Source organism: Lygodium microphyllum, chromosome 8 (genome assembly GCF_053477565.2).
Source record: "Lygodium microphyllum isolate KBCC chromosome 8, Lygodium_microphyllum_v1.1.10, whole genome shotgun sequence".
Classification (NCBI taxonomy): domain Eukaryota; kingdom Viridiplantae; phylum Streptophyta; class Polypodiopsida; order Schizaeales; family Lygodiaceae; genus Lygodium; species Lygodium microphyllum.
In genome coordinates this window covers 8,740,903-8,765,437 of record NC_141142.1, presented here as the reverse complement: position 1 = coordinate 8,765,437, position 24,535 = coordinate 8,740,903, and the positions used below count along the sequence as shown (strand labels likewise).

General features: G+C 40.1%; 1 protein-coding gene across 1 annotated transcript in view; it reads right to left on the bottom strand.

Annotated features, from left to right (window-relative positions):
* LOC148031951 (uncharacterized) overlaps positions 1-22,675 on the bottom strand; it is a 28,367-nt gene extending 5,692 nt beyond the window's left edge. Inside the window, exons 1-7 of the mRNA XM_087682543.1 lie at positions 22,125-22,675; positions 21,973-22,052; positions 21,662-21,852; positions 19,242-21,567; positions 19,028-19,155; positions 18,265-18,324; positions 17,847-17,900 (exon numbers count right to left, since the gene is read on the bottom strand). Of these exons, the coding sequence (XP_087538669.1) occupies positions 17,847-17,900; positions 18,265-18,324; positions 19,028-19,155; positions 19,242-21,567; positions 21,662-21,852; positions 21,973-22,052; positions 22,125-22,249 (2,964 nt within the window). The 5' untranslated portion in view covers positions 22,250-22,675. The remainder of the gene's footprint in view (positions 1-17,846; positions 17,901-18,264; positions 18,325-19,027; positions 19,156-19,241; positions 21,568-21,661; positions 21,853-21,972; positions 22,053-22,124) is intronic.
* Positions 22,676-24,535: the final 1,860 nt, after the last annotated feature.

Genomic DNA, 24,535 nt, shown 5'->3' with positions numbered 1-24,535 from the left:
AAGAGAGATATTTCTTTATCAACTCAAAACTAGGTAAGAAGCTAAAAGAAGAACTTGTGAGTACTCCGTCCCTTCCTTTTCCTTTAAATGATTTTATTTCTCATGGTCAATATGGAGTAGGTGCATCTTCATCTAATGCATTTAATGGGCAAAAGGAATCAACCATGTTTCCCACAATAACATCCATCACAAATCCATTTGGGCTCCCACCCATCCCTCCCTCATCTTCTGCTGCACCTTCCTTTCCACTTTCATTAGGTGCACCACATTATCCACCACACACCACACCGGGGGGTTCTGCACATTTAGGCACAGCCTTTACGATCTCTACATACCTGTTTTTCGGTGGTGTACTTGTGACGAAGGCTTGACCTTTCACATAAACACTTTCAGGGTTATCCCTCTAGGAGTGCATCCCAAACATACTGAAGTGTGGATCGTTTGGTATCACGGTTTGCCTTTATAGCATTACCTAGTGGACCATTCGATCATTATGTTGTGCCCCAGCCAACATTTAGACAAGGCTATCATGTTCCAATGCCTCCACCTACACCTACATTATCCTATGGACCTATATCCATTTCGGTACCTCCGCAGCAATCGACACTCATTGGACATCAGTAGTCTATTTCTACCTATTCACCTTTGCCCCCTCCTACTTATCCACCACCACCACCACCATCTTATCCTCCATATCATCCCATCTATCCATCTTCACAGACACTTCATTGTTCTAGCTCCTCATCTACCAAACATGCATTTAATGATAAGACTCGTTCCAACAAATCAAACTATACCACTTGGTCAAATTTAATGAGACATGTCTTAGACTCTTAGAACCTATGAGTTTTAGTGCATGGACTGGAACCCCAACCTGATCCCGCACTTGTTCCATATAAGATCATCCTGTCATGGAAGGCTTGTGACACCTCCGCTATTGTTAAGCTTATGCAGAGCTTTGCAGCTCAAGATAGGACCCGTCACATCAATTTGGATCATGCGCTCCAAAGTTTCAAAATCACAAACAAGGATGACTTGAAAGTCAAGTTGACTGAGTATCCGCGTCTTCTTCTTGATTCCCAAACATTGAGGCTCCTAAGTTCTTTGACGATCAAGTTACCCTATTTCTTAACAAGCTGCTAAGAAAATATTTTCATTTTGTGCAACAGGTGATTTCACAACCTCGTATTGTTGGCACACATGTTAGCTCATGTGTGAGTCTGTGCATGCTTTAGGGCTGGGCATTATTTAGATTATTTTAGGCATTTTTATAGTCTTCATTTTGGTCATATTTAGCATTTATTGTTGGCCAACCAACATTAAATGGTGGCCAACCTGATCATAATGAGGACATATTTATGTCCTATTTATTCAGGCTCCTCCTACTCAGTCAGTTAGTCACTCACCATCAGACTTACGGATCTTCTGTTGGGGAGACGAGTCGGTGCTAGTGCCCACACAGCTAGTGACTCACTATTGTATGCGATTGTCTCGTGTTGGATATATGGGTTTCATTTCCCGAGCATACATCTAAGTTCTCATCTATATTGTGTTCTTCAATGTTCTTTATTTCCTTTCTCTTTTGTCTTGTGTTCAGCAGTTTATTTCAACACACGTTTATGCTTCCGCTGCTACATCCACTTCTGACACAAATGCCCACATTTTATGAGTTTGAGTGCGAACTATTGCATTGCATAAGGTTGTTCGATCAATTTCATAATAAGGCTCTAGTTGCATCTTCTCAAAGGGGGCAACAAGGCAAGGGCAAACAAAAATCAAATCCAAATCAAAATCAAAATAGAGCTACTGAATCTTAAGGAACCACTCAATCTACACTCAAACCTAGATAGCCGAATGTACCTAAGAAAAATAAGTATTGCCAACATTATCGAAAGGCTAGCGATTATGACGACGAATGTCGATCTAAGGCAAGAGGCACACAGCCAAAATCCTAGAATCAGAACCCCCTACCCCAATCGGGTGAACCCCAACAAAGGAAGTAGGGTGGTAGCAACCCTCAATAGGCTCTAAGCCCTCTTCTTTTTGCACTTGCTTACTCACCCCGTTATTTCTATATCGTTGCATCTTGCTGATATAGGATAATTGGCTAGTTTATCTCTTCCTTCATCCTAGCATTTTGTTGGTGAGGCAAATAACACCTTCATAGTTTTGAAAGTGGATGCTTCTAATCTTTGCAAAGCTTTGAATTGGACATGCATTGAGTCTCCACATTAATGCTGCCAAATCATCCCTTATTGCTTCCATGGGCTCCAATTTGTTAGATTTGGGATGGCAGGGTGCAATTGTTCCGTAGGGTAATATTGTGAGGTATCTTGGCTATCCCTTGGGAGTGGATGTGCAGCCCAAACACTTACTGAATTGGATCTCACAAAAACTAGAAGCCAAATTTTTTTATTGGAAATCTCAAGTGCCCTTTCATGTACACCTTAAAGTGGCACAAACCGTTATACTCCCCATCCTCACTTACTTTTTGCCATTTTTGCCATGGTCTAAAATTGCTTTGAAAAATCTCAATGGCGAGGCCAAACCCACACTGCCCCAATCAGTCATCACAGTCAGCAAACTACTCAACTCTAGAGGGTTTGTTTGACTAGTCTGCAAAGGCCCACATCGTCTCCTTAGAGACATCGGATGTAAGTCTCATTCACATCTGCGAGTTGCCTCCTGGTGAGGTGCCTGCAGAGGCCCACTCGTCACAGCCAAGCACTTTAGCTCATGTTTGGCTCATGGACAGTGGAGCTACCCATCACATGACTCCTAGAGCGGACATTTTCATTTCTCGAGCCCCAGCAGCCAGGAGTGTCCGTGTAGGAAACAACTCCTCCGTCAAGATCCAAGCCCAAGGTCACGTCAATTTTCCCACTGACTTGGGTCTAAATCTCACTTAATTGGATTATGTCTATCATGGCCCCCAACTTGGGGTGAACTTGTTGTCCATTCCACAACTTTGCCAATCAGGGCAAGCAGTTTTTTTCAATGCGACTACAATCGAGATCCTAGACTCTCAAACTGGTTTAGTGATTACTCAAGGCAAGGCACAACCTAATGGCCTTTACCACATGACACACTTTCTTACCAAGCTGACTACCGATGATTCAGAGTTCCATCGCTTCAAGGCTATGGCCACCACATGCGAGCCCACAGACCTTGAGCATCTTTGGCATTTTCACTTACGACATCTTAGCTACGACTCTCTTTATAAGCTATCACGTCAAGGGATGGTTGAGGGCCGTCCACACCTAAAACTATTTTGAGAGGTCTATAAAGCATGTCGACTAGGTAAACAGCATCGTACACCATTTCCTCACAGTCTGTCACTTGTGCTACGAAACCCCTTAGACTCATTCATGTCAATCTTTATTTATAGTCCCACATTCACTGCTACCTTGAATGGCGCGCTATATTTCTTTTTTATGGTGGATGATTTCTCTAGATACACGTGGGTGTACTTCCTTAAGCACAAGTCCAATGCTTTCACTTATTTCAATGTTGGGTGTTGTTGGCTCATAACCAAACTAGTCCATCGTATGGGTACTATATGAGAAGTGATTCTAGTGGCGAGTTTACCTTCCACGAGTTATTTGAGTTTCTACAGGATCATGACATTGCACACCACCTCATCTCTACCAACTCCCCCACATAGAATGGAGTCATAGAGCGTAGAAACCAAATAGTCCTGAATATGGCACGCTTTTATACTGTTTTCACAGAGCTCTGTGAGTGCCTTTGGGTCGAGACACTTAACACTTCAATGTATATCCTGAACCGATGTCCAACTACAACAATTCCTAAAAAGACTCCATACGATGCATTTTTTGGCTCTTAGCCTGTTATTTCTCACTTCAAAGTTTTCCATAATCGTGCTTATAAGCACACTTCTAATGGCATGATAGGAAAACTCACCCCTCTAGCAAATCTCTTGATCTTTGTGGATTATTCTTCCAAAGCGAAAGTCTATCATTTGTTCAATCCTCAAACAAACAAGGTGATTGTTAGGAGGAATGTCGTCTTTGATGAGAGGAACATCATGCAGTCTTCTACACTAGACTCTTCGTTCTTACGTCTACTCACATTCTTTGAGATTGTGCTACTGAGCCAAGTCTACTGCCTGCTCTTGACCTTTCTACAAATACTTCAACTCCCAGACCTCCTCCACGAGACCCCTTACCTCGTTAGTACTAGTAGACCATGCAGCAGGATTCGAGGATCCTTCCACCCGATTACACTCTAGAGGACCCTAAAAGGTCTGCTCGGCTCGCCCCTCATGCTTCATATGCATCGCTCTTTACAATTAATTACATTGCACATTCTAAGCCGAACAATTGGAAGGAGGCTCTCGAAGACCCTCTATGGTATGAGGCCATGGAGAAGGAACTCGATAGTATTGATCAAAATGGAACTTGTACATTGGTCGATCGTCCTTGTCACAAGCTAGTCATCGAATGAAGTGGATTTTTAGAACCAAGCTTAAGATTGATGGTACTTTAGACAAATACAAGGCTCGCCTTGTGCTGTAAGGTTTCTAGCAAAAACATAGCATTGACTATGAAGAAATCTTCACACCTACCGCTCGATTAACATCATTTCATTTGTTGCTTGTGCTCGCCACTCACCTCAATTGGCCAAACTATCCAATGGACGTCAAAAGTACCTTTTTGAACGGTTATTTAGAGGAGGAAACAAAGGGCGCACTAGAGGACATGACAAATATTAGGGCTGCTTTATGGTGGGAGGACTACGGGGCAAAAGTACCAAAGTTGCAAAGTTTAGCTATTCGTATTCTTAGCCAAACAATTAGCTCTTATTGTTTAGAGTGACTATGGAGCTCATTCAATCATATTCACTCAAAGAAGAGAAATCGTCTTGGTACAATAAAGACGAATGACCTAGTTTATTTGAGCTCCAATCTTCGCTTGCTAGCTTGTACATTAACTGCAAAGGCTGATTCTTTTATACGTTGGGAAAAATATGACGATGGTCACGGTCATGGCCATGGCCAAGATGCTATTCAGCAGGATGAGCATTCAGGGACAATGGAGCCATCTTCCATGAATGAGAGCACTTAGCGGCTAGCCTCTTGGAACTTTAGAGTGTTGACTTGGAACTTGAACCTCTTGTAACTTGGATCTTTAGACTTTAAAGTTTAGTGCATATTTTGTGTCTTTGCAACACACACTTGTTGGACTTATGCAACATCGTTGATTACAATGTTGAATGCAACAATCCATTGCTGATTACAATGTTTTGAATCTTTATTATTGTTGAAACTTCATTATTATATCTCTAATTTCACAAATTATGGTTGATATCTCTAGATTCTAAGACTTAAGTATTGATTCTCTCTCTCTCTCTCTCTCTCTCTCTCTCTCTCTCTCTCTCTCTCTCTCTCTCTCTCTCTCTCTCTCTCTCTCTCTCTCTATTTATTTATTTATTTATACGCCATTCCCTCTGTTCTCATTCCCTAACTTTGGTTCCCCTCGTTCCAGGGAATCTTGTTCCCATTCCGCGTTTCCTATTCCTAGTAACTATGCACCTAGTATAGGGAGAGATGAAGACCATGAACTACAATGTCCTCCGAGTGGTGTGAGCAACAGTGGAGAGCTAGAAGAGAGTGACAGAACGTTGGAAGGAATGAATGTGGAATGGATGGAATGGGTGAAGTCAGTGTCACCCACCAAAGTCTCTCGAGTGGCGCCTTGACTCTCTTGGAAGGCACCTACAAAGCCTTTCTTGGGACTATAAAGAAAAACCAAAAACAAGAATGAAGGGGAGAAAATGTGTAGAATGACTCGGTTTCTCAACAAATTCCCTGAATGTTAGTATGTATTGAAACTTGCAAGAGATAATTTGTGAATGCTGACCAGCCACTATGGAATGGCTACAAATATGCAAGAAATGCTGAAATTGGCTGATTGCTACTACCATATAATGCACTAAATGGTGGCCAACTAGAATAAACAACAATAAAATAATAATAAAATGTTGTCGCCTATAGGGAATGCTAGTCACTCAATTTGGCTAGTATGAATGTAGTCCAAATCCATTGAAAAAGAAATGCAAAGTTGGAATAAACCTCAACCAATGTGACCGTATGTAAAAGAAATGCATGCTCTAAATAGAGCAGCATTTTCCATCTGAACACATGACAGATTAAGTGTCAAATCTTTTAATGTCCTCAAGTGGCTCAAATTGAGGCTCACAAGCAAGAGATGATTGTGCAAATCACATGACTGCTAATAAAACTTTGTCGAATTTCAGCCATAGCCAATCTCCTTTTTGTAAAACCAAGTGTCTTCTATACTTATCTGCTAGTTTCTTTTATTTTTCTTGAGATCTTTAAATAGCTCATCTGACTTGGGCAAAAGTTGTACCCATATCATGCATGAACTTATTGGCATGCAATATCTCATCCTTTGTTTTGAGAATAGGTAGTAAGAATGGTTTTCCATATATGATCTCAAACGGTACTTTACCTATAGAAGTATGAACTATGTTGTTATAGGTATACTCTATTGAACGCAAATACTTTTCCCATTGTTGCTTGGCTTCATGACAATAGTAGTTCGGTATATCCAATATTTTGAGATAGACTATCTCGCTTTGATCATCTTCTTGAGGATAATAAGAAGAAGAAAAAGTAAGCTTCGCGCCCAAATTTTCAAAGAGAGCTTGCCAAAAGAGACTAGTGGCTCATGGGTCTGTATCACCCACAATGGATTGTGGTAACCCATGAAGATAAATATTCTAGTCTTATGTTAAGACTTATTACTTATTGACAGGAGTGAAATGAGCTTGCTTGTTGAACTTGTTAATAATAGTCCATATGCCATCATTGCCATTTGCTGATTCTGGAAAGACACCAAAGATAAAATCCATAGCAATGCTTTTCTAAGGTTGGCTTGGGATTGGTACGGCTGTAGGAGCCCTATAGACTTTTGGTGATCAAACTTTATCTTTTGGTGCATAAGACATGGGAGCAGCACTACATTCTTCCATTACTTCAAGCTTGAAGTCTTTAGTAACACATAACTTAATTCTCCATCAATAGAAATCCATCTTTAATAACATAAGAGTTTACCTTTTTATGAACCTGTAAACTTTTCCAAATGATTTTAAAATCTTCATTAGAAGCATACATGTCCTTCATACTAGCGAAATTTATATGATGAATCAGTGACATTGCATGAATCTAGGGCTTCTTGACAAGGGCATTAGCTACCTTGTTTTACGTTCCAAGAATACGCGATATTTGAAAGTTAAATCGAGCCAAATAGTTAGCCCATCCAATATACTTTTTAGAAATCTTGAAGAAAATGTCTCAAAACTATCATGGTTAGTTCTGATGTCGAATTCTCCACCTAGTGGATAGTACCTCCACTCTTTTAAAGCTCGAGACAGCAGCATTCTTTTTTGCATTTTACAACCTTCTGCTTGTATAAGCAATCGTATGCTCTTTTTGGTTTAAGATTGTACCAATGCAATATCTTGAAGTATCACATTCCACAAAGAAAGACTTAAGATAATTTGGTATACTCGAAATAAGTTCTTTGGTAAATCTCTTATAATAAGATCCCAAGAAACTTCAAACTACATGAAGACTGGGTAATTTTGGCCATTCTACAATAGCGTTGACTTTTTTTCTTGATCCATTCAAATCCCATCTTTGGATATAATATGGCCCAAGTAGTGAATCTCTTCTAGGAAAAATTCATTCTTTTTGCCATTTACCTAAAGTTTGTGTTTTCGAAGTCCTTGTTTTTAAGTGTTACTTAAGCTCTTTTTCATCTTTTGAATGAATCGATATATCATTAAAGAAAACACCTATAAACTTCCAATGTGCTCTAAAAATTCTTACCATCATTTTATAAAACGTTGCAACAATGTTGATGAGACCAAATGATAACACAAGAGACTTGTACAAACCAAAGGTTGTCTTGAATACGAAGGAGCAATCCTTATTTGATGATAGCCACTCTTGAAGTCAATCCGGTTGAATATCTTGGGTCCATCCAATCTATCCAAGATATTATCAATTCTTAGTATGGGAAACTTATTCCAAATAGTATTTTTGTTGAGGGTCTTGTTGTCCACACACATGTTCCAAGATCCATTTTTCGTTTGTACTAAGAGAACTTGAGAGCAAAAAGATGAGAAAATGGGTCTTATTAGATCCTTCTCTAAGAGCTTGTTCACTTGCTTCATAATCTCCTTTTGTTGTATTGGGTTCCCATGATAAGATGGTCTATTCCGAGGTGAGCTCATAAGAAAAAGGTCAATGTGATGATCTTTTGGTCTCTCTAGTAGTAGCTCATTATGTATAGTGTTTGCAAAATAATTTTCATACTCCTTTGAGAAATTCATTCGCTTCTCATTTATATTTAAGGTAGACTCTTCAATTCTAGACTGTTTGTTAGAATCTTTAGCAAAAATCAAGTATGAGTATGAATGGATATAATAATACGTAGCCCCTGCATCAAAATAGATGAGGGCTGATTAGCAATCTTACCCCAAGCCATAAAAAGCTTTATTTTCTTTGATGGAGTTTCATCTTGCTGTAAAGATTCTTTATCTACAACATTCAATGAGGTGCCTTTTGGGATTGGTTCTTCTTATTTGCTTTGTTAGGGTAGTGAGGATCATAATGACCACCAATGTGCTAAGTGTAGACATGCGGACCCATCTAGCTAGGCGCTCCATCATCAATGTCTACACATATTGAGCTTGATATCAGGCGGTCCATCATTAATGTCTACACATATTGAGCTTGATATCTCAATACTCCCAATCAAGCTCAACTATATCTCTACAACTCCAAGTAAGCTTTGAAAAATTTAAAGCTTTTCTCTACACCCAATGCCTTGGTGAAAATGTTAGCTATTTGTTCATGTGTGTTGACATATACCAAGTTAATTTCTCTTGCAAGTACCTTCTCTCTCACAAAGTCGTAGTGTACCAAAATGTATTTTGTCCTAGTATGGAACACTGGGTTCCTAGCTAGTTGTATGCTGCTCATGTTATCACAACGAATGACAACTAGACCATTTCCCTACACATCCAAATCACCCAATAACTTTTGCGGCCATACTACCTTACATGTTGCCATAGCAGCACCTTTATACTTGGCCTCTGTGCTACTCAATAAAGCAATTGTACGTTGCTTTTTGCTGCTTTTCCCAAGAGATGGGTTGGAGCGCAAGGACTAGCTCTCGCTGGTAGCAGTATACAGTGATGTTTGGCTTCTCTCTGTTGCATCCTTCTATACAGCACGAATTGACAAAAATGATAGGAAATACTTGTTTAATATGGTTAATGAGCTTCCGACAGTGCTAGAAGTAGTGAGTGGCAAGAAACCAACTAAGGAGAAATATGCTGTCCAGCATATTTGACAATTTGAACTGGAGACTTGCCAGTCGCATGTATAGTGTTGACTCAACTCTTGAAAATACCCTGTCATAACTCTGCAGCTAATCAACAAGCTGTTCTAAAAGCCATGAATAGTACAAAGCAGCAATATGCCCACATAACAATGTGACCAAGATAAGTTACATTATCTCATAAGTCAGAATGCAACTGCTGATGATATGTTCGCGAAGGTAATGCAGTAGTACTTGCACATGATTATGGCTGTTGTTCATATGTTAATATTGCTAACATGGAAGAGAAAGATGTGTCATACATTGCCGCAAGTCAATTTGTCGGCTTATGGAGAATGTAAATGAATACATGGTTCTAGATCATCCCGTGTCCAACCCTCTTATTCTTAGAAGGGAGCCACCTCTGAAAAGACAATGCTGAAATTTCTGCCTGAAGCTGATAACCAGATTTGTACTGAAGGTTCCTATATTGAAGGATGAATTCTATGCTCAACTGAAAACTTGCTTTTGGTCTTATCATTGCTGCATAGACGAGGTCTCGTTGGAAGCTTGGCGGATCTATTACTGCACACAGATCCTCTCATCTTTCTTATTAGTATGATTAATCTTCTATCCTGAAATTAGTGAAGGTCCTCTGTGGTCGCGACTTTGCTTTCGAAAACCCTTCGACAACGTTAGGAAAACAGATGAGCCTGTAAATGATGTCGTGATTATGAAGGAACAGAACAGATTTCTCTGCCTATGTTTGTCTCTATATTCAAAATTGTTATCTATTTTGTATAATCGATTATTTGAATTATGAAATGAAAAGCCGGTCTATGTGTTGAAGTGATGTTCAATGATGTGTTCTGACAAAGACAGAAAGGCCAATAATAGTCGCAATCTGAATCTGTTCTTTACCAGAGAGATGTCTGTTTTGGATTAATTTACGGGAATATCTTTGACCCCTAACACAAAGAAGGCAAAGGAAAGGGTGTGTTGTATCCAATCCTGCCTACTCTTATGCCCCAACTATATTGGAACTCCCATAACCACCTAAGGCATCACTAGCACAATGGATGCAAGCAACCTAGCCATGTGTCCCTTTTCTTCACAAGAGAAACATTGACCTTCTTTTATATGTTCTGCTAATTGCTGATATATTAGCTTCTTTTTAGATGGCAAAGTATGTACCTCCATCCTTTTTCTTTGGCTCTTGTTGATCTAATTTCGTTTAGTCAAACATCTTAGTCTCTTCTTTTGTGGTTCTTCTTTAGAGAATGTACGAAGCATCTGTAGCATATGTAGTCCTTTAGCTTTGAGGCCACATCTTGGTTTGCTTCCAAAGTATTAGGCTTTGTCATCTTGATAGGTGTCATGAGGACGTGAAATTTTATTGCTTTGCTTAGCACTTCATTTAAAGTTCATCAAATATGCTAATTTGACTTGCACATGTAAGATGCAAGTTAATTATTTCATAGTGCTGGACCTAGGACCCCAACATATTAGATGGTGCCAAAGGCAAAAGTTGTAATAGGTTATGCTCGACAGGTACTAGGTAGTACCCAATGTCAATTTTGGGCCTAGACTAATTTATAAGCCACTAATGTCAGTGGTGACATTAGAGGCTAGAAAATTAGATTAGAGGGTTGCCACTTGGTAAAACCTTCCCATGCAAGTGGGAAAAACGTTTTTAGGGGCTAGTGGAAGTCTATCCTAGCCATTGTGAGAGGAGAGAAAGTTATTAGAGAGCAAGGAGATATTGCTGATGTGATTTGCAGCCACCAGGGACCATTCCTACAATAGGTGACAGCAGTTTGGAGCCATCCAAGAGTAGATGATAGCAGCCCAAGGACCTTCTGGTACAGGTGATAGAATACATGATGGGGTAATAGTCTTTTTGGTGGTCCTAAGTTGTAGGTAATTGCTTCCATAGTTGTTTGAGCAAGGAAGTAATTTTCAGCATTTCTCCTAATGAAAGTCTGAAATTTCTCTCTCTACAGCATTCTCTCTCACACCCTTTAGCCATTTCTCAAGTTATCTTTACAGAATCCAATCCTTTGAGTCATTAAAGATGGAGTGTTGAAAAATCTTTATTGTAAATCCTAATTTACACCAGAAATTAGTGTTTGACGGAGCCATCTTGGGATGCATGCTTAGAATTGAGGACCTATGACTTGAATTCCAGCAACTGAAACTGAGGAATTTCAAGGAGATTCCAGAGGCCAGCCAACCAATATCATATTTGGGATTGAATTTGTCTTTCAAGGAGCAGGGTGAAGGCCAATCCTCCAACAAACCAAGAGGCGAATCGGTTCGAAGGCTTGCTCGTTAGTTTTGACAACAAGTGGCACTTGGATTAGCAAAGAAGGTGAGAGGATTTAGTTGTACTCTATCCATTTGCAATAAAAATTAAAGAAATACTACAAGGGCGCCAGTTTTGGGACCAACAAGCAGTCCATTATCCAAGATTAAAGTGGTAACATTTGCATTTTCCATTTGTGTAAAATTTATGATTGTTGTAATTATTGTTAAATTTGCTTAGTACCACTCTATCTGATGAGGAAGGTTGGTTTCAATAGGTCGCTTCACCATTGGATGTAGCCCATGGATAAGCTTTCTCATCTCCATATTGGAAGGAACTTCATTCAAGAGACGTAAATTCAAGGGAAATAGCTGCAAATCTATTGATATATGTTTCTACAATTTCTCCTTGGCCTTGCTTTAACTCATTCCATTCTTGTTGCACATCTGCTTCAAAGGATAAAGGCAATGAACACCTCCTTAAACTCCTTCCAAGACTTTGGTTTCTTTCCCTCTTGAACGACTTTGAGCCACCAATTTAAAGTAGCATCCTTCAAGTGTATTTTAGCCATCCTAATCTTTGATTTTTCTGTATAATCTTTACCATCAAAAGCAATGTCAAATTGTCTAGTAAAGGACAGCTTTTTAAGAATCTCTCTAACCATAGAAAACATAAAACTTGATGCTCTTCTTTCTAGGCTTGAAGTCTCTTTGTGCATCACCCTCCCTTGCTAAAGCATCTTTGGAGATTTAGCTACCATGGAAATAGCTGGTTCTTTGACTTTCTCCTTGCCCTTCTCCATGGAGCGATTTTTGGAACAAGCAAAGGCAGCAATGTATGATGGAACTTTGAAGTCATAACTTGGGTGGATTCTCGAATGATAGGTGATGTGTTTCCTTTCAAAGACTTTGTTGGATCAATTCATACTAAGATAGGCTTTCATAGCCATAGTACTATTTGTCTCAAGAGCCTTCTTGATAAGGAAATCTTTAAAGGCCTATGCTTCAACCCTTGCTTTTATTCTTCTCTCGATCAAAGCTTGAATTTCTAGATTGGCTTCTAGCTCATTGTATGTTTGTATCTTCTTGTAATAATGAGAGAAGCATACATATATAGTGTGTTGGGAGCCTTCTAGTTGTTAGCTACAATTCTTCTCTTTGCCTCTTGACATGGTGAACCTTGATGATAATGTTAAGCCCAAAGATCTTGCCATCCTCGAAAAGTTTTTACAAGGACGAAGTCCTTGCTTTGATAGCAATGTAAGTGTAGAAGAATGTGAGAATGACAATACTTTGAATTTAGCCAACTTGATCAATTGTCACAAAGAAAATTAGAAGATAGAGCAAGCAAATTTAAAAAAAGAGAAAGATAGAGACGACACCACGATGAGAGGGGAACCGGCCTCTTCCCCTTTATAGAATGTTATCGGAACAAACCACGGGTGCAAAGTGCTCAAACCATATACAATGGGACTGATTTACTGCAAATCTGAAAATTAGGGTTTTGAAATCCTAATTTCTACATTTACTAGATAGCAAGCTGATTTCCTTCTATTATGATTTAATGCATTCAAGTTGAGTAGAAAGAGCTTCTTGAATGAGTTCTAGATAAGTAAGTACAAAGCATGTGGTTAAAATTTCAGTATTAGCTTGTTGAAAATAAAGGGAGAGACTCCAATATATAAGAGTGGAGCTTGGGTGCTTAAAAGTGGAATGTAGATACTGAAAATGACAAGTGTTTGTTGAAAATGACAAGTGTAAGGATACTTGTCTCTTTCAAAATGACACATGTCCATTCTAGATACCGAATGTCAATTTTCTAGAAAAAAGACCTCTACTTAAAAAATCTCTCAAGTGGTTAAGAATTTAAGATAAGCTATTGAATATAAAATTATTCCTTGTGAAATTTTGAAGCCTTAATGCGAACAAAATTTCAATTTAAGTAACTTCCAAATACACTGACCTCCTAAATTTTAGGAGTTGCCAATTTTAGATTCTAGGAGCTTAATCCTGTGGCACCATGAAATACCCAACAGAACATCACATCCCTCTAAAGGCATAATATGAAACTCCTCTGTGTCCACATAGCTCTGAATGTGCATACAAAGTTTGCCAAGAATGGGGGTGACAGGTTCAATATGCCCTAGGCATGCCAAATCAGCTTGTCCAACTGGTCTCATTTCCTCGGGACGTATACCCAACTTAGCTGCCAATGCCGGTGAGATAAAGTATGCACAAGCTCCAGGATCAAAGAAAATAAGCACTGCAGAATCTCTCATCTTTCCCCAAGCTCTGCACGATTCTGTAGCATCATCAGCTGATTGATCTCCCACCATATCAGGCACTAAGCCAATGCTGGGCTTCTTTTTACTTGGCCCATCTATATCCTCCGCATCTTTAGAAGATTGCTGTGGGCACTTAGAAGCAATATGGCATGTTTGTTCGCATATAAAGCATTTTCTAGCCATCATTAAAGCCTTTCTTTCTTCAAATGATTTGCCAAAAAGTGGCCTCTTCTCTCCTTTGCCCTATTTAAAAGAAATATGAGGTTGCTGCTAAAATCTTTTCTTCCAAAAAGACTTCTTTGTAAAGCTGGTCCTTTCTGAAAATTGCTTCTTCTTCTTGCCAGGATCCTGCTTAAACTGAGAATCCTTCTTTTCAGTGCCTTTAAAGCTATCAGCTTTTCCTTTCAACAATGCATTTGCCACACCAACATTTTTCATTAACTGTATCATATTTGTAACCCTAGTCTTGGTACAATAATCCTTGATGGCTTCGGGCAAACTGCAACACTACTTTTCAATTTGTTCTGACAGGGGCACTGTCCTATAAAAACTTAGGGGTAAAAGTGCTTCCCAGAATTTCTTATTATACTCTTCTAAATCCACACAATTTGCCTCGTCCAATTTATGCCATGCAGTCATGACATCTACTTCAAACATGTTAGTTAACCATGAGGCTGCAAACAACTGTTTAAAATGGACCCAAGTGGCAGGTGCATATCCTTGCATCAACAATATGATCCATCACTACAAAGCATTATCTTTCAAAAAAGTTGCAGCCTTCCACACCTTAGAAGTCTCAACAAAATTCCCTCCAGTGTAAGTTGCATCAGCCTATTGTATAAATGTCAAAGCTTTCAACTTATCTTGCATACCACTGAAGGTTTCAAACTTTATTGCCTGACCACTCTCTTTATAGTATTTAGGCTTTGCACTTTTTGGTGTCAAGTTGTCATAGAGAGGTGGCTGTAAAAAGGGGAGTCCCTTAGACGCATTATCAGCATTCATTTCACCTGTCTTAGCTGCCATATGCCCATTAGGCTGAAAAAAACCAGCCGCTACATTTTGTACTCCAGGCATCAAATAAGGACTCTGCAAAGTCTAATAACTGGGCTGTAGACCAATATTAGGATAAAGTGGGTTCACTGCCTCAATAGGCATCATTCCTGGTGGCCCTCTAGGCAAGTATCCCTGATAACCAGTGGGTAATCCAGCCATTGCTTGAAAAACTGGCCCACCACCAAAGTAACCAGGATAAGTAGCAAACTGAGAAGGAATAGTCTGTTGTGCCATTTGTGCATAACTACCTTGACCATTCACTCCCTAATCCTGTGCTTGCATTTCTTATTGCACTGGACCTATCTCCATGTTTGGTGTCTTTTCCACATGCTCGCACACATTAGAGATTTGCCTTTTTTAGTGCTCCATGGTATGATGTGATGACTCAGCCTGAGAATCCTCATTATGTGACTTCAAAAGTTTTTGCATCCGAGGATTCTTTGCAAGCTGTTGTAAAGAGCCAACCATACTGAGGAGTTGTGCCATAAACAAGCCCTTGTGTTATTGCTCCTCATCCTATGGTTCAATGACGATTCAAGAAGGTCTTGACACCTGTGCACCAATACTCTCTCTTCGGTGTCTATGAGCAGAAGAAGACCTCTCTTCTTCATGAGGGAGTTTTCCTTTGCCTTTGTCCATGTCTGCCATCTCTCTAGTCCTGTAATCTCTGTAAGACCTGTGTATGGCCTTTTCACCCAAAACTGTCCGAGTTTAAATTCTTACAGAAAATAATTCAAATCCCGGGGATAGAACCATGAAACCGGTCTATGACTCACATAAAGCGGTAGTTCCTTCAATTAACACCTGGTCTTTTCACACACACACAAAAACAGAGACCTCACTCCCTCGCTCAATACCAAATTGGCCTTGAAGACCGGCGCCCCTCTCGGTATTTCTTTATCAATTAAAAGATGGAAAGTTACAAAATGAAATGTTCCAAAATACATAGCCTGAGAACCATTGGTTTTCGTCTTTTCTGAGTAAATCCCAGCTGCATAAGGACAGTACAGCATAAACAGAACACCATCCCTTTTAGAAAAGCATTTTCTGTAACTATAACTCAATGATTTACGTGCAGAATTGCAGTCTACAGATCTCTGAACTCGTTATTCTTACTGTCCAATATGTCCAGCATTTTCTGTGACCAAAACTCAATAATTCATGTGCGGAATTGTAGTCTGCAGATCTCTGAATTCACTGTTATTACTATCCAACATGTCCAGTATTTTCTATGACCAAAAATCAATGATTCATGTGCAGAATCGCAGTCTGCAAATCTCTGAACTATTATTACTGTCTAGCATTAAAACTGTCCCACAAACAGTACTAAATCAAATCTGGAAAACCCTGTTCTTGTGTGGCATGGTCATTACTTCCTTTAGTTCCTGCATTGGAGAAGCCAACAATTGCTCCTGAACCTGGACAGTGAGGCTCTTGCCCCAGCAAAAGTGCAAAGAAAACACAAAACTATACCTTCGATGGAATCAGTCCATCATACAAAGCATTTCCTCTAAGAATAGAGAGAGAGTTGATCAAACGAAGCAAGCTCTACCTCCGTACATGAGTCAGAGACGAAGAACTACTCTCCATGGCTGATGAAACTGCAGTAATCTGCCCTCAACTCCTCCAAAACTTCATTCTTAGATCTGCCCTTTATACCTATTACGTTTTTTTTTAAATGCTCTCTCTCTCTTTTGGAAATTTGTGCCACATGATATACATGTAACAATTTTCCCGTTTAAACCGTCCGATCTAAAATTATCCATGATCGGTGCAAAATTTGACCTCGGTACAAACCAGAGAATTAATCCTCGTGCAAAAATGAAGATAATGACGCAAACAGATTCTCGGGTCCAAGAATAGTAACTCCCTAAATTTTAGGGATAGTGATCCATGCATTCCTCAAATTGTTCTGAGCAACTTTTATCATTGCAATACATCAAAAAGTGTAATCTGGCTCAGTTACAGTGACTTTTATTCCTGAGCATTCTTACATATGCATCTTCTGACTTGGCCAGGCTCATTGTCCTGCACCATCTCCAGTGGCTAAGCACACAGCCCCAAACCACTGGCATTCTATTCTTCAATGCCCATTCAATATGAAACCAGTCCTTAGGCTCAAACAAACCATTAGTCAAATTTATCCCAATGGATGACTCTTCTGGCCATGCAAAGATCCCAACTTATTCCAAGAGAACTCTGGTGGTAAAAAGCAACAGCAACTAAAGAAAAGAAAAATAAACTATTTATATAAGTAAATAAGAAAAGCAACTGCCAAAAGTATCACCACCTGGTGACAGTTATACAGAAGCTTCTATACTTCTCTACAACAATGTTATAGGCCTGCCCAAGGTCACTTCATTTCAGTTTTCTTGCAGGTGAGAGAGAGCACCAGCTAGTGATACCCCCACAGTCCATTGTATATATCTAGATGTCTTCAGTATTCAGCATTCATACTCTGCAGTCTTCAGCATTCTACTGCCTCTCTATCTATCTCCCCTCTCCATGTTCATTTGTTTCAATCAGTCCGGACATACACTTCCACATCTGCTGCACTCTGACACACATACCACTTGTGTTACTACTACCATATTATGTCAGACTCATAACTACTAAACTAATTGACTGGTATTACCTTTTTGAAGCAGTTTTAAGGTCATGACTTTATCAATGGAATATGATGCAGCCTGTTCTGAATTTACAATGACATGCAAGTTTCTACCAGGAAAATGTTCTTTGACATCTTTTCAAGTGACTTAAATCTTTATTTAAGGAGAGAATGATGACATTTCAATTGTTATTTTGATTTCTAGTTTGACCACATTACCTCACTTGTTTCTTGTTTCTTTTGCACCACAGCCGCTCCCTCCAAGTCTCGTTTCTGCACCCATACCAATGTCAGACCACAAAAAGGAGCCTAAAATTTTAAATAATATCAATTAATGTGTTGGGCATCACAATGTCACCTGACTAGAGCAAACCATAAGCTACTTCCTAAGCCAAATGCACACACACCATGTGTGTTTTTCTGTGCGTGCACACACGTGCATGTTTGATTGTGTGCGCACGTGCATAGATGTGAGAAATAGATTGGCTAAAATGCCTTGTTTCTATACCAAAAAGAAAAAAAATCCATTCAGCTCTTCCAACCTTATTCTCCCTGATCAAGCATAGACGTCCAAAACCCTATATAAAATGAAATATAAACCTTCATCACCCATGATTATTCTTCAAAGCATATATACCATGGTTGAGGTTTCTTTTTGTTCTGAGTTGATGCTCTGCCATAATCCATGGTATTCATCCTGTCATCACAAGCATTTCCATAATCAAAATGAATCCTAAATCTCAGCATTTTATGAATTGCCTGAACTCTAAAGTCTGAAAGCTCTGATCTCCAATTTCCCATCACAAACTCCTAGAAATATGTTAGTTTCTCTGTGGCAGATATTAAAAAATTTTGATACAATCACTGTCTTCAAAGCAGGAATTATGACTTTCGATAATAATTAAAGCAAAATAGAGTCAATTTATAAATACAAAATAAACATGGAATGGCTCAAACCACAACAATATAGCTGCAAGAGACAATACAAAGAAATCATTGTGCAATTTCTCAAAGAAACTAGCATTGAACAATCTGTCTCAAACCTTTTAAGCAGTACCATCACAAAGCTCCCAACACACACATGCACGCACGCACAGGCAAGTAATTTGATCTGCTACCACACCCACACATTTTGCCTTCTGAGTTGTGCATGGACAGAACATTTAACACAATTGAATGTTGAGGGAGGGGAGGGGGAAACAACTCTACACAGATTGAGGCTTTGACATTCAAGCTATATTGAAACTTTTAAAGGAGTGAACCTTTCAAAAAGCAGACTAAATATAGTTCTGTGTTCCAAGTACCAAACTAAATCTTGAGCACAACTGAGTTCGACTTGCTTCAGTAGACAATCCAAAATCTTGAGTAAATAACCCTAATAGAAGAAGTGCCAGACTAACCTCTGTAAAGCCTTGATTTGAAACAAAGTTAACAGTAATGTGTTGTCGTTTATTTGCATTTATCACTTCTAACAAAACATTGGTTTTCTTGTTTCCAATTTGATATTGTTCTGCCTGCAGTATGGTTCCTACAAATAAGCACAGACAAGGAATAAGGATGAGTTTGCCGATGCCAGTTAGCTGAAGATAAGAGAACACATAGATTTGATGTTACCATTAACTTTGACAAGTCTGTACTGTTGCTCATCTAGACGGATTTTCACATAGGCACCCTGAATCTTTCTGGAAAAGTCTGGGTCATCTAAAAGTTCCTCAAGTTGGGACCTTGACAGATAGACAGGTTCAACTTTCTTTACAGCATTTAAAGCCTGCTGATGAGTAGCAGTACTTGCGATGAAACCAGTAGCAACATCATTTGTCGGTTGGCCTTCGTCAGACACCTTCCCCTTCGAATCTACTTTAGTGAAAGATTCCCTTTCGGTGTAGCTTTTGGACATTATTGTTGATCCAAGGTTTGAACTTCCTTCCTGCTGTAATGACCCATTACCAGCAATGCAAATACGCATATTGCAAGGATCACTTACACCCTCTTGGGAGAGATCCTTAGAAATTATTGTAGACGTAAGGCTTGACATCCCTTCCTGCTGTGTTGGCTCATCACCACCACTGCAACTACAGACATAGGAAGGATCACTTACGCCTTCTTGGAGGAGAGCATCCTTGCTAGACTCACACATGAAGTCTATGTCGGTGTTTGTGGTCAGTCCATTACTGGTCACAACTGCATTTACTGAAGGGTGTGGGGTAATGTTACAATTCATACAAAGGGAGTCCAGCATGTGGTAATTTCTGTGATCGTATCTCATACACATTGTCTCTCTAGCTGACTCTGAGCCAGAATGGTACTCTAGAAACCCTCCCTTTCCTTCATACTCACCTTCCATTTCTTGATCGCCCTTTTCTTTGCAGCGGTGCAGCTCATTACTTTGCTTGCATGAGTTGTCCATCACCAGCAATAAGTCTTCATGTGCCTCACTGTCACCTCCTAATTCTGTGTGGTGAGGTGATTTATTGATAGAATCCCCTGATGACACCTGCAGTAGCCCTTCTTTTCTTGCATGTTCACCTTCGCACCCTCTATCAGGAAAATCATCTTCCAGTTGTTCTTTGTTACAAAAAGGCCCTTCTTCTAAATCATTAGTACCAGAATGTTCTTTACTGTCTCTACCACAACCATAACCATTTGCTTCTACTTTGACAACCATATGTCCTTTTTCATGTTCTGTAGTGCATTGTTGTCCACCACAATCCTCTTTACGAGTCAAGAACTCTGGTGGCAATCCTGACACTCCCTGTTCTCCATTACAAACACCAATTTCCTGCTCTCCATCAGAAGCTTCCTTGGTGAAACCTGTAATGTTCCCACATAGCAACTTTAACTCTCCCTGTCCAACTTCACAACAATTTAAATTGTTCTCTCTGTCGAGATGAAGTTCCCGTAGCATCTCTGGATCCTTTTCTTTGTCATCTGATTCCATTGCAGTGACGCCTTTGCCATCACTTGCATTAAATTTTTTCACCACCCCACTGAACCTGGTTTCACTTTCACCAGAAAAGGGGATACTCATTTTCGTTGGAGTTAACATATCCAGCTTGTCTCCCACCTTTATGAAGCCTTGTTTTTGTCCATCATCTGCTTCCACTTCTGTATTCGCACTTTCCTCGATGGCATATTTGTTACAGTTCATCATCTGTAGCAGCACCCTCTCATCTGTTTCTGTTCCAACCAATACATCGTGACCTTCATTGCGAATTTCACTGCTTGCATCTTTGGTATTCAGTAATACTAGCCTTTCCACATGTTCTTGTTCCTGCCCTGCATCACAATTTTCACCACTGCAATCCGTGTCATCGCTCAGCAACATTACTGATGACCCTAACTCCTTTCTTTCATCGTCCATTTCCCTTTGATCTGTCATGCCAGCTTCAACATTCTGTTCCTTTACCTTAGCGGCTTCACCTGCAGCAACTCCTTCCCTTCGAGCTGTCGTGACAATTTCAACATTTTCTTCCATTACCATAGCTGCTCCGGCTGCAGCAACTATTTCCCTTGGACTTGTCATGACAAATTCAGCATTTTCTTCAGTTATCATAGCTGCTTCGCCTGCAGCAACTGTTTCCAACACACTCGGACCCTGTGATAATTCTTGTCTACTGCTGGGATCCCCCACAAGGAAGCCATTGTTCTCAAGTGCCACCTGCACCAGTAACTCTGGATCCCTTTCTTTGTTATCTATTTCTTTTACAAAATCTCCACTGTAATCCCCAGCATGAAGTTCACTTTTTTTATGATCAGCCTCCATCATAATGCCAGCTGTGTCTCCTACTGATGGCAGCTCAACATCTTTAGCTTTCTTTTCTGCCCCTTTTTCCTTGAACAGGTGAGGTTCAAGCTCCAGGCTGCGGACACACTTCATGATTTGCCAATACTCCTTAAACAGGCACTCGTAGGTATTGGAGTCGTCAAAATCCACATTGTTCTGAAAATAAACAGGAAAACAAAGTGAAGGGTGCGCATCAAAAACACTAATCATACATACACTGAAGCAACTATATGCTGAGGAGAGAGTTTACCCCTTCTTTGTCCACGTTTTGATGAAGTTCGATCATCTTAACAATCTCCAGACAGCTCTCACATAAACCTTCATCCGTTGTCAGGGGAAGGAACTCCTTGGAGGAGGGCATGCAAGTACTGCAGAAGGAGGTGGCACACATAATGCACATGACGCTTGGGGAGCTTGAACATTTTGAGCAGAAATGCCTTCCTGTGGAACAAAATCACAGTTGTAATGTTAGTAATGTGTGTGTGTGTGTGTGTGTGTGTGTGTGTGTGTGTGTAGATTGACAAGTGCGTGAGTATGCCACTGTATGGTTCTTCTACTTACCACAAGCCCAGGATCCTTTAGTCCTAAAGAAGGATCGAGAACGCCCTATGCACTCTGGGTGATAAGCCTTATGGCACCGTCTGTAAACAAGAAAACCCTTGTAAGACGTCACTCGTACATTCAGAAACACTATTTGACAGTTCTGGGCTTACCGTCGATCACAAAGAAACAAGGTCCCGCCGTCATAACACACAAAGCAGACAACGCCTTCCTTGGAGCCACCTGCTTTTGTTTTGCTGCAGCCCTTGTTATTTCTACTGTATGCGGGCTTTCTCATCTTTGCTTGGTCTTTGAAACCCAAAGCTATGGAGAGTGGTATATTAGCAAGATTTTACAGCAGAAGACATGAATGCAACATGACGAATTCCGCTGCAATAGTGGCGCCTGAAAAGTATTCATTCCCCCTGTTGTTCCAAAGAGAGATGGGGGATTCGATAAAGAGAGCGAGGTTAATCATCCGTCTAGGCCCGCTTCACAGACAGCGTGCATGCACTTGACAGAGAGAGACCCGGGCAGCAACTAATACTACTGCCGTCTGTAGTGATAATGAGAGTGTACTAGTGGCTAGATAGTTTAGAATCATCGTTTGTTTCTTTGGGGACCATTGCTCTGCGGAGAAAGACGGGCCAATTGCTATTAATATCGCGCGTACAACTCATAGCCTAGATATCGAAAGAGGTCACAGCAGACCTGACATGAGAAAGTGAAAAAAAGGGGCAAGAGTGACCCTCAGCACTATGTGCCACGGGGTGGTGAGGGTCGCGATTGACGGTGGAGGGCGACCGTGGATCGTGGGGACAATCTGGGCTGCTGCTTTATGGCCAAAGTAAACCCATCCAAGGGATTGAAACCCGGCCCAAAATTGGAGGCGGCTGGAAAAAGAGGGTTAGTGGGGTATGAAGTACCACTGGCCGCACCCCGATCGATGCAAGGGCTTGATGGGCCATCATCGCGGATTTGCTGGGTGGGCCGAAAGGCCGGAATATTGCCCCCTCGACATTCGTCGACCAAAATTGTGCCTCAACCAAAATTGGAGGGGCTGGGTTTACCCCGCCATTTCTTGCGTGTTTTTTTTTAATGTGCCTGTGTGGAGGGTCCCGTGAGTCGACAGGGTTCCGGGATTAGTCCGAGTTGTCGCACAACCATCGCCCAAGGGATCAGCATCGTCGAGCCTTGACGGGTGATCGTGCAATCTCAACGGTGTAGAGAGAATAAGTGCAACGCAGAAGGCAATCCCTCAAAGGCCATCCCCGAGCACATCGAAGGTATGTGCATAGATGATCTCTTTGAATGCGTCAATTGCATCGATGCGCATCCATGTCTTAATTGCTTCGAATGTATTAATCAGCACTGTTAAGAGAAGCCATGGATGTAATGATGTAGCCCATATTTTTTTATGTGGCCCATGCATGTAACGATGCAGCCTATTCACAACCCGTCAATGTTAGTGTTGAGGCCCATCAATGTCTCAATGATTGTGGTTGTTCATAGTTTGGCCATTCCTAATATTGTTGCATAAATTATCTGATATGTAATCGATACGATGAAAGGCACAATATCTTATGTGTAATTGGTACGAGCATCCGTACGATGAAATTATCTAATATGTAATTGGTACGATGAAATTTGGTAACATATGTTGCAAAAATTATCTAATATGTAATTATCTGATGTGTTGTAGAAATTACCTGATATGTAATTGGTACGAGTATCTATACGATGAAAGGCATAATATGCATAAGAGCATCCGTACGATAAAAGTCATACATGTGATATGTAAGAATATTAAACTTCGTATATGCATACCAATTTCATCACGCACAAGGCATCAGGCTATGCATGTGTAATTTTAGATGCATATGTATCATGACAATGCATTGGCAATCATGAGAAAACCATGTGGACTTAGGTGGACATCCTATTTAGACCAATCAAAATGGATACTTTCAATTGTTTTCAAGCCATGGAATATCTCATAGAATCAGGGATCTTGATAAGCAACAATAAAGCTAAGATCTCTTTGTATCTTTGTTTGGTGATTCATGACGCACAAAATGGAAAATATATCACTAAAACCATCAAAGCATCTTGACAACATCTTACAAAACTCTGGATTGGCTTGACATTTTGTAAATGATATTATGCATTCTTAGTTTGGACAACCAATTATGTGTGATATGATCAACTACACATTCATGCATCTCACTTGGAAACAGGGGTCTATTTAAAAGTTTCAAGAGAGCACACATGAACAAGATTCGAATTTAGCAAATAAATTCCTTTTCCAGGTTGTATAGAGGTATGCGTAGGATATTGAGCACCTTTATCTTCGAATGTGTCTTTGTTGAGAAGTCATAAACCATTAGGCTGCATGAAACAAGTGTTGCCCACTTGGGCTTTCTCATACGCTAGCAATGTCTTGATTCTTGCATGAGTTTTATATTGTTACTCAGGTAATAGTCACTTGCTTAATCTTTGCTTCAATATTTTGTCTTACGCTCTTCGTATTTTGTATCATTTTCAAGCATATCACATGCACCAAATGTTTTTACCGCTCTTCACC